We start from the raw sequence: 15,750 nt of genomic DNA on the forward strand, positions 1-15,750 counted from the left end.
CCCAAGGAGTTCTCGGCCAGCTGTGATTCACACATCATGATTCAGCTCTTGCCCGTTGTTATTTAAAGTAAGCAAATTACAAAACTAAAATATGCCTTTTTTTCTTCAGTTAGAAAGGCTATTGGGATATCGTGCATAGAGAACTGGAAAAATTTCCATGGGGCTTACATTTGGCAGGAACTTTGCATTTACAAAGTCATTTAGGACAAGTTTTTATGTTTTTTTTTCCCAGTGCGGGAGGTGGAACCCAGGGACTCCTGCACACTCAGCCTGTACTCTACCCTTGAGCTACACCCCCAGCTGAATTAGAGCTTTTTTTTTTTTAATTTTTTTGATGTTGATAGATCTTTATTTTATTCATTTATTTATATGTGGTGCTGAGAATCGAACCCAGTGCCTCACACATGTGAGGCAAGTGCTCTACCACTGAGCCACAACTCCAGCCCCGAATTAGAGCTTTTTTGATGTAGGCAGTATTAGCCTAAATTATTATTATTTTTTTTTTTTTGGTATCAGGGATTAAACCTAGAGGTGCTTGACCTCCAAGCCACGTCCCCAGACCTTTTTTATTTTATTTTGAGACAGGATCTTGCTAAATTGCTTAGGGCCTCCCTGAGTTGCTGAGGCTGGCTTTGAGCTTGCAATCCTCCTGCCTCAGCCTGCCGAGCCACTGGTTTATCCCAACTTTATTAAAGAGAAAACCAAACCAGGTGTGGTGGCACATGCCTGTAATATCAGCACTGTGGGAGACCGAACATGTAAGATCATGAGTTCGAGGCCAGCCTGGGAAACAGTGGAACCCACTTTCTCACACACACACACATGCACAAAGAGGAAATTGAAGCTTAAATGAAGTCCTTAGTGTGGCAGAACCAGCACTCAAATTTGGACCTTCTCGACTTCAAAAAGTCTAGTATGGGGCTGGTGTTGGTCAATGTTTTGTCCCTAGGATCAAAATGCCTGACAAGAACAACTTAGAGGAGGAAAGGTTTATGTTGGGCTTACAAATTTGGAGGTTCGTTCATGTTTGGCCAACTCCATGCTCTAGGCCTGAGGTGAGGCAGAACATGGTGCAGAAAAGCTGTTCAACTCATGGTAGCCAGAAAGCAGAGAGAGAGTACAGGAATCAGGGCCGGTATAAAGGCATGCCCCACCTGCCTCGAGTTTCCACCCCGTAGAGCATTCAAATTAGTCCATCCAATGGATTAACGCACTGATGAGGTTCCAGCTCTCATAATCATCCCACCTCTGAGCATTCCTGGATAACATTAAAGATCCAAACCAGAACATTCCACCCCTGGCCCCCAATAGCTCATGCCTATCTCACTTTGAGCGCGTCTCCAAGAATCTCCATAGCCTTAACCATTCCAGCATTGCCCAAAAGTCCAAGTGCAAAGTCTCCTCCAAAACTCAAGACAAACTCCTGATAGTGAGTCCCTGTAAAAACTGAAAGGAAGTTACATACATCCAATATACAATGACACAGACTAAACATGACCATTCCAAAAGGGAGGAATGGGGTCATAGAAAGAAGGGATGGGACCAAAGTCCAGTCAGGCAAACACGAGGTCCTGTGGCTCCATGTCCAGCATCCAGGGCATATGGTGGCAAGACGTGCTCTCCAAAGGGCTCTGGCAGCTCAGCCCCTATGTCCTCACCAGTTGCACCCTGCATGGCCTCTCTCTCAGGATGGCTCTGCTGGCTTCCTGTAGATGCTCCACATTCCTGGCATCTCTTAATTCCTGGGGTCTCCCTACCAGCGTTGGCTTCTCTCTCACAGTTTCACAGATCACTCTCAGGAGCTTCTACAGGGACTCCGACTCCGCGACACGAGGCCTGGTGGCCCAGACCTCCCTTTGGAATCTCGGTGGACGCCTCCGTGCTCCTGAACTCCAGTGTCCTGGATCGCTGCAGAACCAGCTCCGCATGGTTGAGGCCAAGGTCATCTGCCAGCTCAAACAGTAGCCAAGGCCCCCTGGACCATGGACGCGGTGGCCTCTGAGTGGCTGGCTGAACGTGGTGAAGTGAATCCTGGTGACTGGGCTTTCTAGGCATCCCTGTGCAAGCTGGGCACTCCCATGGTCTCTTAAAGGAGTTTTCACCTTTACGTCCTTGAACCTGGTTGGGTGGGGTCTTGCTGATTCCCGAGATGCCTTGAAGGCATCTGTCTCTGTGAATGGTACTCAGCTTCTCCTTAGTGCCAGTAATCTCTTCAATAGCCACAACTTCCTTGGTTCCAGTGTTATGTGTGCTGCTGCTCTGGTCAAACTGAAAATTTTTCAAATCTTTCCTTTTTGCTTTTTTTTTTTTTGATATTTTTTAGATTTTGATAGACCTTTATTTTATTTATTTATTTATATGTGATGCTGAGAATCGAACCCAGTGCCTCACACATGCTAGGCAAGTGCTCTACCACTGAACTACAACCCCAGCCCCCTCCTCTTTGCTTTTTGCTCCCAATTCTCACAGTAAAGCTGGCTAAAAGTTGCCGTCAATGTCCATGTCGCTGCCTGAATGCTGTACTGCCTTGAAATTTCCTCCATCAGATTAATTAGTCCTTTGTTTTGTTTTTTTTTTAATTTCCTTCCTTCCCTTCTCTTTCTCTCTCTCTCTCTCTCTCTCTCTCTCTCTCTCTCTCCCCCCCCCCTTCCTTCCTTCCATAATTTATTTATTTCTGTCTTTGAACCCAGAGGTGCTTTACCAATGAGCTACATCCCCAGTCCTTTTATTTTTTATCTTGAGATAGGTTCTCACTAAGTTGCTCAGGGCCTCATTAAGTTTCTGAAGCTGGCCTTGAATTTGCAATCCTCCTGTCTCAGCTTCCTTAGTCTATAGAATTACAGGCATGTGCTCTGCGTACATTCTGAGGCATCTACAGCGTGCATCCCCAAACCATTCCAAAGTCTTCTGAACCACATGGTCAGGTTAGTCACACCCATGACCTCACTCCTGGTACCAGTATCTATGTTAGCTTTTCATTGCTATGACCAAAATACCTGGTAAAAGCAACCTGGAGGAGGAAAAGTTTATTTGGGGCTCAAGGTTGCAGAGGGTCAGTCCATGGTGGGCTTATCCTATTGCTTTGGGCCTGAGTTGAGGCAAAACGTCTTGGTGGAGGAAAACTGCTTTGCTCATGGTAAGCAGGAAGCAGAGAGAGTGCAGGGGGTCGAGGACAAGATATTGTCCAAGGGCATGTTCCCAGTGACCTACTTCATCCATCCCTGTGTCCCTGCCTACTGTTACCACCCAGTAGTTTTTCAAATTATTAATCCATCAATGAATAATCTACTGATGAGGTTATGACTCTCATAATCTCATCACCTCACTTCGGAACACTCCCGGATTGCCTAACGCTTGACCGTTTCAGGGGATAGTAAAGATCCAAACCATAACAGCTGGCGGAGTAGCTTAGTGGTAGGGTGCTTGCCTCGCTTGCACAGGGACTGGGTTCTACCCTCACACATGGTGGAATGTGATTCAATCATTAAAAGATATAATTCTGTCATTTGCAGCAACATGAATGAAACTGCAGGACATTAAGTGAAATCAAAAGCAAAGACAAATATCACATGTTCTTTCTCATATGTAGAAGTTAAAAAAGTTGATGTCAAAGTAGAAGAGATTGGAAGTGATTAGCAGAGGCTAGGAAGGTAGGGGAGGGGGAAGCTGGATAAAGGTACCAAAACAGTGAGGAGGAGTGAGTTCTAGGGCCCCACAGCACAGCAGGGCCACCATAGTTCACAGCAACGTATTGTCTGGCTTATTAACTGGAAGAGAGGCCCTGGAGGGCGCCAACCAGGAAGAAGTAATAAGGATGTTTGAATGCTGATCACCCGGACCTGATCATTACACGTAGTAGTGTACGTGTACTGGGCTACTGTATGTAAGTATGTACGATCATTACCTGTTAACCAAAATGAAAAAATGTAAAAATTCAGCTCCGGGAACTGGAGCCTGGGCTCAGCAGTAGAGCACTCGCCTAGCATGCATGAGGCCCTAGGCTCATTCCCCAGCATCACAGAAATAAATATTAAATAAGGTCAGTCCAAGTTCCCCATGAAATCAAAGGATGCCAGGGTGAGGGGGGCCCTGGAGATCTGCTAGTCTGGGCCTCGCCCATGTTAGTGATGGGAAGGGACAGTCAGGAGCAGCAACTGGCCCACGTGGGCTGGAGCCCTGCTGCGGGCTCCGGCTCTTCCTTTCTATCTTCACTCTCTTGGGAACCACCATGCCCTGGGGAATTTAGCATATGGCACCACCACGTCCCTTTGTCTCTCTGTGTGTATACTTGGTCTCACATAAATAGGATATTGCATCGGCGTTCACTTAACCAAAGCTTGTAGGAGTGCCTCCCGTGTGCCAGACAGTGGTGAAGTGGACAGAAAAGTTCCTGCTCTTGCAGCACTTATATTTTAGAGAGGGCATTTGGCAAATAAGGAAATAAATGATTTTTTTTTTTTTTCAGTATGGGAGATCAAACCTGGGACCTGGAGCATGTGAGGCAAGCACTCTACTTAGCTATGCCTTCCGCCCTAAATAAGATGATTTCCAACAGAGAAAAGAGCATGTGCTTAGCATGCACAGGGCCCCAGGTTCAATCCCCCACACAAAAACTAAAAAGTAAAATTGCATCTATGTGAACAAGTGCAGACTCTGTTATTTCCTAAATAGTTCAATGACTATGTTCCAGGTAATCTAGAGGTGAGCTGAAGTGCACGGGAAGATGTGCCCAGGCTACATGCAAATACTATGGCATTTTATATGCGGGGCTGAGCCCATCAGCATCTGTAGGGGACCAGTCCCCCATGGGATGTACAGATTTCCTTCACAGGTAAATAATTCTCAAGGGTCCTTTCACTCCTTTGGTGGGAGAGGAAGGACTTTGCTGTTTCACCTTTGATCTGGTGCCAGGTGCAGTGGTGCAGGCCTGTGATCCCAGTGGCTCTGGAGGCTGAGGCAGGAGGATTGCAAGTTCAGAGCTAGCCTCAGCAACTTAGCTAGGCCCTGAGCAACTTAGGGAGACCCTGTCTCAAAATAAAAAATAAAATAAAATGGGCTGGGGGTGTGGGCTCAGTGGTTGAGTGCCCTGAGTTCAATCCCAGATCAAAAAAAAAAAAAAAAAAATTTTTTTAAAATTAAAAACAATAAATAAATTGTGGAATGGGGACCAGTGCCACTAACATCTCCTGGGAGCTTATTAGAATTCTAGACTTCAGGTTCTGCCTCAGACCTAGTGACTCAGCATTCGTACATTAACAAGATCCCAGGTGATCTGTGTGTGCATTTTAGTTTGAGCTCATTGGTCTAGAACGGAAGATAAAAGGGCAAAATATCGCTGGGTGTGGAAGCACAGGCCTGTAACCCCAGCAGTTCAGGAGGCTAAGGCAGGAGGATCATGAGTTCAAGGTCAGCCTCAGCAATTTAGCGAGACCCTAAGCAACTCAGTGAGACCCTGCTTCTCCATAAAATATGAAAAAGGGCTGGGGGTGTGGCTCAGTGGTTAAGCCCCCTGGGTTCAATTCCTGGTGCCCCCCACCCACAAAAAGACAAACTGTCTATGTATTTATTTATTAATTATAAAAGTATTATGTGCTTATTAAAGTATCATGTGCAAATAGTAAATAATTCAGGCAATACAAAAATGGTAGGAATTCTCATGCAATACTGTGATTCCACTTTTTTTCTGGTACTGGGAATTGAACCCAGTGGTACTCTGCCACTGAGCTACATCCTCAGCCCTTTTTACTTTTTATTTTGAGACAGGGTCTTCCTCATTTGCTGAGGTTGACCTCAAACTTGTGATCCTCCTGCCTCAGCCTCCAGAGTAGCTATGATTACAGGCTGGGCCACTTTGCCCCACTCCACCCCCCCCCTTTTTTTTTTTTTGGTGCTGGGAATTGAACCCAGGACCTTAAGCATACTAGGCAAGTCTCTATACTAGGCTACATCCCCAGCCCTTCCACTTTGAACTACATACCCAGGAGAAATGAGATCGTCTGTCCACAGAAAAACTTGGACTTCATTGTGTATAGCAGCATAATTCGTAATAACTAAAACATGGAGACAACCTGTGGTTATCAGCTGATGAATGGATAAACAAAACAGGATATACAGGGCTGGGGTCATGGCTCAGGGGTGAGCGCTTGCCTAGCTTGTGTGAGGCACTGGGTTCGAGCCTCAGCACCACATAAAAATGAATGAATAAAACAAAAGGTCCACCAACATCTAAACAAAATAAAAATTTTAAAAATTAAAAAAAAAAAAAACAATATCCAGTGGAGTGTTATTTCATAATGACGTTGTAACGCGTGCTGCGTGTGTGCTGAGCGAAAGCAGCTAGTCACAAAGGACCAGGTACGGCAAGATTCGGTCCATGTGAAACGTCGAGTAGAGGCAAATGCATAGAAACAGAAAGTGGACTCGTGGCTGCTGGGGACTTGGCGTGGGCAGTGGTACTGTCGAGGTGGGTTTCTTTTCGGAGTGATCAAAATGTTCTGAAATTAGAGGTGATGGTTGCCCGACTTTGTGCATATACTGAAAACTACTGGTTAAAAAAAAATCCTTCAAAGGATTTTCGTGGTATGTGAATTGTATCTCAATAGAGCTGTTATGGGGGGGAAGGTAGAAGGAAGAAAGTCAAAATCCCTTCAGAGCCTTTCTCTCCAGGCCGCTTTATTGTTCCACAGCCGAGCGCCCAGCATAAGCACTGCCAATCAGGCTGTGCAAAGCAGCAGCTGCCGATTCTTTTGTCTCACCTGAACACCTAAACACGACTCAGGTCCCAGCACCCTTCCGCATTCCTTGCATCGGTTGTCAATCTCACCCGGCCAAACCCAGCTCCACCTACCCGCACCTGCACCTGCACCTGGGCAGCTAGATGCAGCTGGGGAACAACCCACCTGGTTGCCCGCCAGCTCCCACCCACGCAGGCCCTTCATGGACGTCACTGGTCCTCCACCACGACCGTTGTGCACCCGTCCTCTCTCTGTAGCAGGAAGACTTCCATCTCCTGGGGCTCTTGGTACCTGGTGAAGGAAGAACAAAGGGCAGGCGGTTAGCGTAGCAGATGATGGGGTTGGGTCGGGAAGATGGAGACTGATTCATGCAAAGGACCTGCAGGACACTTCCCCCTCCTCCTCACCTGCGGCCAAGGTCACCTGCCTCCATGGGATTGTTCCCCCCAGCTGGGAGTGGTTAATGAGTACCCCCCGGTGGCTCCCTTCCTGCCTTCCTGGGTAGATATGGAAAATAGGGAGCGGCACCCCCTGGAAGGCTCCTTTCTGCCTTTTGGCCACATGGGTAGGATGGGAGGAGGGGGCAGGAGAAGAAAGACACCTGGAAACTCTAAGAGGACAACACAGCCCCTCCCACGGATGCCAGCTCTGGACCCCCCACCCCGCCCCGGGGAGAAGTCTGCCTCTCTTCTAGCCTTTCAGTGAGACTTCTTTTCCGCGCCTGCCTGGGCGTTTCTCGGACCTTCACTCACCGACCTGGGGCAGAACCGGGTGATCCTGATTTTCAAGACCTGTATTGCCGGCACGTAGTAGGTCCTCAGTTGGTGGTAGCCACAGGGGGTTGTTTTCTCTGGGCCTCTCCAGGAGTTCCCTGGTGACCTGGGCTCTGTGGAGCCCCACCCTCCGGTCATTTGTTTTGTCCCAGTGGTTGGGCAGCCGTGGGCTCTCCGGCATATCTGATCTTCCCCGGGGACAGAAGGAGCTGGAATGTGACAGAGGCGGGGAATTGCATGGCAGAGCTCAGCCCTGGGAGAGGGCAGCTCACCACTTCCTGCAGCCAGTGTCCGGCAGACGGTCAAGTCTGACTCGGACAGTGGGGTTGAAAAGGAAAGTTACCAGGGCCTCGGAAAGGGTACCCGGGGAGCTGGGAAGCCGGGCAGAGGGCAGCCACCCTCGGGGCCTGGCGGGCAGAGCAGGAGAGAACAGAGGCCACCGCAGGAATGCAGGCGCACCTCCCTCCAGGGAGCTGGGCTCACAGCCCAAAGAAGAGGCAAGTGAGACCCACGTGCCCAGCGACACCCGTCACCCACCTGGGCAAGTCGCCCCCAGGACCCGCGCCTACCCACCCTGCCTGGGGTCAGCTGATGCGCCGCTGAGCCCCTTCCTCCACCCGCCTCCTGAGTGGAGGTGTCCGCTGGAGTCTACTAGGAGAGGGGTGGGAAAAGCCTGTGGGGAGTCAGGACGCCTGGGACTTGGCAGTGGCCAGCGTGAGGCTCCCACGCCCTCTCTGGGTTCCGTGTTCTACACCTCTAATTCCGGCAGCTGGACGCCACTCCCAGGGGCTCATCCACTCGAGAATTCTGTGGAGCTTGGGGCTCCCCCTTCTCGTCACTGCCCTCTAGGAAAAAGTCCCAACCTTGCCACACAGCCTAGGGGGCCCTTGCTGATTTGGCTCCTGCCCAAGGCTGGATCTCCTCCCTGCCACTTCTGAGCCCTGGCAGTGTTGAGCTGTGTCCTGGAACACCCTCCCGATGGCACCTCGCCCGCCGGCCCCTGGACTGTCACTTTCTTTATGGCCTCCTTCTGGCCCACTGGTGGGACATGTACCTACAGAAACTGTTCTCTTTTCACTCTGTCCTTTTAGAATGAGCTCCTGCTCCAGGGCAGTAACAGACACATAGAAAGTCACTCAGCCAGACAGGGAGGCACAATTCTGTCATCGCAGCTACTGGGGAGGCTGACTCAGGAGGATTGCTAGTCAGAGGCCAGCCTCAGCAACTTAGTGAGACCCCGTCTCAAAATAAAAAATAAAAAGAACTGGGGATGTGACCAAGCACCCCTGGGTTCAGTCCCCGGTACCTCAAAAAAGGGGGGCTGTCAATGAACGAATGAACAAAAGGGAAGCTACAGGTACCATGGCCGGGAGCCATCGGTTGTCTCCTGCTCAAGGGATCTGAAGCCATCAGGAAAGGGGAACAGGGAGCAGGTGCAGGAGGGAGGGTGGCTGGCTGAGGGAGGGGAGGCCCTGCTGGGAGCCAGGGAGCAATGGGGAAGCCAGGCCCATGACTCACAGGCCCCAAGTCGGCTCCTCTCTTTGGAGGCCAAGGCCCGCAGGGTAGCCCCTCTTGGGTTTCTCTGCTGCTCCAGCCAGTCCCTCCTGCAGGCTCCAGGTTTCAAGATCACTCTGGCTTTCGAGAGCCGGGTCGAGATTCCTGGGCTGGGCTGCATATTTCAGAGGAATCCTCGCTCTGTTTATGAAGGAAAGCGAGTCGCCTCCCGGGCTCGCTGAAGGCCATCCTCCGCATCCCTCCACACATCCGGACCCACCTCCCAGAATCCCAAGGCACTGGGCTGAGGGGAGCTGTGGCAGACCAGATGCCAGAGGCCTCCTGGATTAGGGAAAGGCAGCCCAAAGCCCCGGTCTGCTCGGATTGCTAGGTCTTCACGCCAGGTCTGAGGACAAGCAGGAATCCTCAGACAGGGCCAGCCCCTTCCCACACATCAGGTCTGACGGCCACTCCTTGTCCTCACCTCTGGTGGTGCATCCCAGAGATCAGAACTCAGGTTCTTAGGCTTTTGCCTTTATCCTGTGACTGTTAAATAGTAAACTTTTATTGTGGACTTGGTAGTTATAGAGACCTCACAAAGATCATTCAGAGTTCCCTAGGGCTTCCTTTTCATCTTTTTGGTTAAAAATCTCACACAGTCACATATTTGTCAAAACAAAGACATAGACATCAGCACAGTACCACTGGGACATCAGCACAGTAGTACTGGGACATTGGCACAGTACTACTCAGACATCCACACAGTACTACTCAGACATCCACACAGTACTACTCAGACATCCACATAGTTCTACTGGGAAATTCACACAGTACTACTCAGACATTCACATAGTACTACTCAGACATCCACACAGTACTACGGGGAAATTCACACAGTACTACTCAGACTTTCACATAGTACTACTCAGACATCCACACAGTACTACTCAGACATTGGCACAGTACTACTGGGACATCCACGCAGTACTACTGGGACATTGGCACATACTATTCACCAAACCTGGGCTTGAAGGGCTTTTGCCAGCTCTTCCTGTCCAGGATCCAGCCCAGGAAGCCAAACTGCACATACTTATTTGCCTTTGTGTCCCTCTAAGTGCAATGAGGACAGTCATGATTCTTTCCTCTCAGGGAGGAAGAAGGCATTTGGAGGGGACAAGGACACCGGCCCACCCAGTCACATCCAGGAGGTGAAGGCAGTGGGGTAAGGGCTTAGAACAGGACCAAATTTGGAGCCAGCATCCACTGGTTCTGTCCGTCCCCTTGGCCTTTGCTTCTCTGTGTGAGGGGATCCCAGGACTAAGGGACACACAGGTGTGGGCACATGTAGCCCCTGAGACACTAGCTGCTGCCGCTGGGGCTGTGGGCGCCATGGACTAAGGAGCCTCTGCTCCAGACAGGCTGCAACCCTGCCGAAACCCAGCTTCCTGCCGGGCACAGCCTGTGCCTCGCTTCTCAGCCACGCCCAGACAAGAAGGCAGGAAATGTCCCTTTCCATTGCCCTCCCTCCGCTCAGAGCTTGAAGAGGTTGTCTTAAGGTCAAGTGGCTGCTTAGGAGCTCAACCAGGGGAAGAACCTAGGTCTTGACCTTGTCCCGGCCACCTGAGCAGGCCCCCCCCTTTCCTCCTCTGCTGGCCCCTCTCCTCCCCTCTGTTTCATAGAGGCCCTGGGAGGCCACTGCCTCCTGCCTGTTGCCCTCAACTCTGCTGAGCAGAGATGCCCTGGGTACGGCTCAGTGGTAAAGTGCTTGCCAGCCTGGGTTCCATGCCCACTGCAAACATGAAACAAGAGATTGTTGTTGTTTTGTTTTTTAAGTGAAAACCACTGGGCACCGTGCTGCAGGCCTGTAATCCCAGTGGCTCAGGAGGCTGAGGCAGGAGGATGGTAAGTTCAAAGCCAGCCTCAGCAACTTAGTAAGACCCTGAGCAACTTAATGAGACCCTGTCTGAAAATAAATAATAAAAGGACTGGGGATGTGGCTCAGTGGTAGAGGGTCCCTGGGTTCACTCCCTGGTGGGGGGTGGCGGGATAAAAGAAAAGCAACCCATGACTCCTACGTATACATAAAAAGAATTTTCCTTAACTCTTAAGGGAGCCAGGCGGGGGTTGTAATCAGCTCAAAAGGGTAGCTCAGAAAATCCACATTGTAGGTCAGGAATACTGAAATCAGTGCAAATGGAGGTGAAACATGTTTTTCTTTAAGGGGACAAGAGGGGACAAACAGGACGGTTTTCAACCACACGAAGGTGACGGAGCTGTAAAACAGCTGGAAGAGAAGGAAAGGCTGGGCAGGTGTGCGGTGTGGACCTCAGAGCTCCTGCTCAGGCGCACGCGGTACTTTCTGCAGCAGGCAGGCCAGGAGAGGGCTCACTTCCAGTCCACCCTGCCGCTCATCCTCTGGGAATTAGCGTGACTCACACGGGCTGCCAGGGCCTTTCTGGGGAAATTACAAGCAAGAGTCCTGTGGTCTAATCTCGGTGTTTTTAAGAGGAAGGGCTCAACACATCAAAGATTTTTTTTTTTTTTTCCTTCAGTCAGATTGGGTCCTCTGTTACATGATGGTTTCTGGAACATTCTAGAATATGGATGCTTCTGAAGTGAGTCTACAAGGGAGGGCCTTGAGTTTTCACTGGACAGCCGTGGGCATTATGCCATGTTTCTGGTGTGTAACCTTCTTGTCCTTGAACTGGGGAAGTTTAGTGTTACCTCCTCCAAAGGCTGTGATTGGGTCTCACTGGAATACTTCCCTGCGGCCCAGCCTTCTCCCCTCCCTCCTGCATCCCTTTCTCGTCTCCATCAACTCCCCATTTCCACCATCTCTGTCGTTGGCAAGGTAGGGAGCAGCCTTTAGTGGCCCTGGAGGGACTGGTGCACGTGGGGTGGGGGTCACACACCTAAGCATCTGGGTGGAGCCCTGGGAGAGCGTGACCATCAGAAAGGCCCAGGCCTCTCCAGCAACCCCATGCGGTCCTTTGCCCCTGTTCTGGTTCTGGTTTTGCCCTTGCTGAGCCAGGTCCCCAGGTATCAGCATGGGGACGTTCAGGCGGACTCCTCCTGGCAGGTGGGCATCTGGGCCAGCGAGGAATCCAGCCTCCTGACGTAGGTCACCTTCCTAGAGGGCATTCCCAGGGCAGCTGCAGCAATTCCACGGCCGCCTCACTCACTCTCTAGTTTTGCAATTTGTTTTCCTCTCTCAGCCTCGCTGCAACCAGGTGCGTCAGGCCGGCCAACACGCCCGTTCCCGTCCTGCATTTGGAGAAGCCAGTGAGAGGCGTGAGAACGGTGCGCGGGCCGCTCCCCGTTCTCGGGCCCATGCTGCCCTCTAGTGGCCGTGCGCCGCGCCGGCAGGTTTGCAGGGCCGCACCGGGACTCGGCAGCCCATCAGTGCTTTATCAGCTCCTCTCCGCGCCTCCGAGTGTACGCGTAGACATACATAGTGTATTTTTGTTTTGGTGCTAGGGATGGAATCCAGGCTGGTCCATGCTAAATAAGTGCTCAGCTGAGCTGCCCTCCCAGCCCCAGCACAAGCACGCGCGCACGTACATGTATAATCATCATCACATATTAATTTACAAAAGAGCAGGACTCGCGGTGATATTTTCACACATGCACACGCCATGCAATCCTGCATTGATCTCGTCGCTTGCCTTCTCCACCCTCTCTCCCTTCCCCATCCCTAATAATCCCTTTTCTACTTTCAGGTCTTCTTTTTTTTTTCTCTCTCTCCCCACATATGAGTGAAAACGTGGGATGCTTGTCGTCTGTGTCTGACTTTTTTACCTGACATGATGTCTTCCATACATTTTTCTGTAAATGACAAGATTTCTTTTTTCTTTTCTTTTCTTTTCTTTTCTTTTTTTTTGGTACTGGGGATTGCACTCAGGGGCACTTGACCATTGAGCCACATCCCCAGCCCTATTTTGAATTTTATTTATTTATTTATGCTTAATTTTTTTATGAAAATATTTTTTATTTTTACAGACACATTTTGATTCATCATACACAAATGGAATACAACTTTTCATTTCTATGGTTGTACACAATGTAGATTCACACCATTCGTGTAATCATACATATATATAGGGTAATACTGTCTGTTTTATTCTGTTTTTCCATACCCACCCCCTCCCACCCCTTTTTCCTCTACACCATCCAAAGTTCCTTCATTCATCTCTTCCCCCCCGCCACCCCCCACAGTTATATATTGTCATGCACTTATCAGAGAAAACATTTGGCCTTTGGTTTTTGGGGCTTGGCCTATTTCACTTAGCATGATATTTTCCAACTTCATCCATTTCCCAGCAAATGCCATAATTTTATTCTTCTTTATGGCTGAGTAATATTCCTTTGTGTATTATATGCCACAGTTTCATCCACTCGTTAATTGGAGGACATCTAGGTTGGTTCCACAATCTAGCTATTGTGAATTGAGCAGCTATGAACATTGATGTGGCTGCATCACTGTAGTATGCTGATTTTAAGTCCTTTGGGTGTAAACCAAGGAGTGGGATAGCTGGGTCAAATGGTGGGTTCATTCCAAGCTTTCTGAGGAATCTCCATACTGCTTTCCAGAGTGGCTGCACCAATTTGCAACTCCACCAGCAATGTATGAGTGTGCCTTTTTCCCCACATCCACGCCAACACTTATTATTGTTTGTGTTCTTGATAACAGCCATTCTAATTGGAGTTAGATGAAATCTTAGGGTGGTTTTAATTTGCATTTCTCTAATTATTAGGGATGATGAGCACTTTTTCATATATTTGTTGATCACCTATATATCTTCTTCTGTGAGGTGTCTGCCCAGTTCCTTAGCCCATTTATTGATTGGGTTCTTTGTATTTTTGTTGTAAAGTTTTTTAAGTTCTTTATAAACTTTGGAGATGAGTGCTCCGTCTGAAGTGTGTGTGGAAAAGATTTTCTCCCACTCTGTAGGCTCTCTTTTCACCTTATTGATTGTTTCCTGTGCTGAGAAAAAACTTTTTAGTTTGGATCTATCCCATTTATTGATTCTTAGGGCCTGGGGAGATAGCTCAGTCGGTAGAGTGCTTGCCTTGCAAGCATAAGGCCCTGGGTTCGATCCCCAGCACCCAAAAAAAAAAAAACATTTATTGATTCTTGCTTTTATTTCTTGCGCTATGGGGTCTTGTTAAGGAAGTCTGGTCCTAAGGCAACGTGATGGAGATTTGGGCCTACTTTTTCTTCTATTTGGTCTCACTGAGTTGCTTAGCACCTCGCTTTTGCTGAGGCTAGCTTTGAACTCACTGTCCTCCTGCCTCGGACTCCAGAGCTGCGAGGATTACAGGCGGGCGCCACAGCGTCCGGCTTCATTTGTTTTTATGGCAAATACTCCGTTGTGTATATGCCCCGTATTTCTTCATCCGTTCATCTAGGCCAAGTGCATATTCTGGCTATTGTGAATAGCATCACAATAAACACTGGGGATGTTACATTACCTCCTCCTAGTTTGTTATTTTGCCTTTCCTGGAATCCTTCCCTGCCAGCACAGCCTTCTCCCCTTCCTCATAACATAAAATTTGCTATTGCAATATATATATATATATATATATTTTTTGGTACTAGGAATGCACCCAGGTTGCTTTACCACTGAGCCACGCCCCCAGCCCTTTTTATTTTGAGACAGGATCTCACTAGGTTGCTGACGCTGGCCTTGAACTTGTGATCTTCCTTCTATCTCAGCCTCCTAAGTAGCTGGGATTACGACTTTTTTACCTGACATGATGTCTTCCATATATTTTCCTGTAAATGACAAGATTTCATTTTTTTGTTGTTGTTGTTGCTGGAGATTGCACCCAGGGGCCCTTGACCCTTGAACTGGCTCTCCACTGAGCTGGCTCAATCATACATTTTGGCCACAGTGAATAACACTGCTATGAACGTGGATATAGAAATATCCTTTGAAGCTTTATTTTGGTGATAGTGGGGATTCAACCCAGGGGCATTTTACCACTGAGTTACATTCCCAGTCCTTTAAAAAAATTTGTGTGTGTGTGTAGTTGTAGATGGACAGAACGCCTTTATTTTGTTTTTATTTTTATGTAGTGCTAGGGGTCAAACCCAGGGTGTCACATATGCTAAGCAAGAGCTCTGCCTCTGAGCTACAGCCCCAGTTCCCAGCCCTTTCATTGTTTATTTTGAGTCAGGGTCTCATTAAATTGCTAAGGGTCTTGCTGAGTTGCTGAGGCTGGCCTTGAACTAGTGATTCTCCTGCCTCAGCCTCCAGAGTCGCTGGGATTACCAGGATGTTTCGCCAAGCTGAGGTACACAATATATTTCATCTCTGTCCCTGAACTGTGTTCAAAGGGAAGGGAAACTATCTTTGCCCAGGTGCTCTGTCCGTGCGTGGTACTTGGCACAAGCTCTCCTAGGAAGAGCAGGAGGAAGAAAAGAGGAGTGGGGGGCGGGGCAGGAGGGAGGCAGATAAACACGCAGCTGAATCTCCCTAGAAGTGTCCCCTGATGAAGTCATTTACAAATGTGCAGGCCAGAAAGCAAAGGCGTCTCCCACAACCTCATCCAGGTAACGTCTCCCTGAACACAACCAACCAGAAACCGGTGAGGACACGCGGAATCACACTGGAAACCCAGACCACGCTTGGCAACCGAGGCAGCGGCTGCTGAGTTGGTGGGGGAGGGGCCCTTCCAGCTGCCCAGCTGGGACAAGGTCACTCTGACATGAGGACATGAGTCCAAGTCAAAAGCAGCACCACTCA

General features: G+C 49.2%; 1 protein-coding gene across 1 annotated transcript; it reads right to left on the minus strand.

Moving 5' to 3' along the window:
- Positions 1 to 585: 585 nt before the first annotated feature.
- LOC124986730 (uncharacterized) lies at positions 586 to 7,936 on the minus strand. The gene is made up of 4 exons (XM_047555398.1): positions 7,851 to 7,936; positions 7,487 to 7,716; positions 6,900 to 7,025; positions 586 to 2,268 (listed from the first exon to the last, which is right to left on the minus strand). Exons 2-4 carry the CDS (start codon positions 7,643 to 7,645, stop codon positions 1,783 to 1,785), a joined length of 771 nt encoding a protein of 256 aa, XP_047411354.1. The 5' UTR covers positions 7,646 to 7,716; positions 7,851 to 7,936; the 3' UTR covers positions 586 to 1,782.
- Between the last annotated feature and the right edge of the window lie 7,814 nt (positions 7,937 to 15,750).

This window comes from Sciurus carolinensis, chromosome 1 (genome assembly GCF_902686445.1).
Source record: "Sciurus carolinensis chromosome 1, mSciCar1.2, whole genome shotgun sequence".
NCBI classification, from domain to species: Eukaryota; Metazoa; Chordata; class Mammalia; order Rodentia; family Sciuridae; genus Sciurus; species Sciurus carolinensis.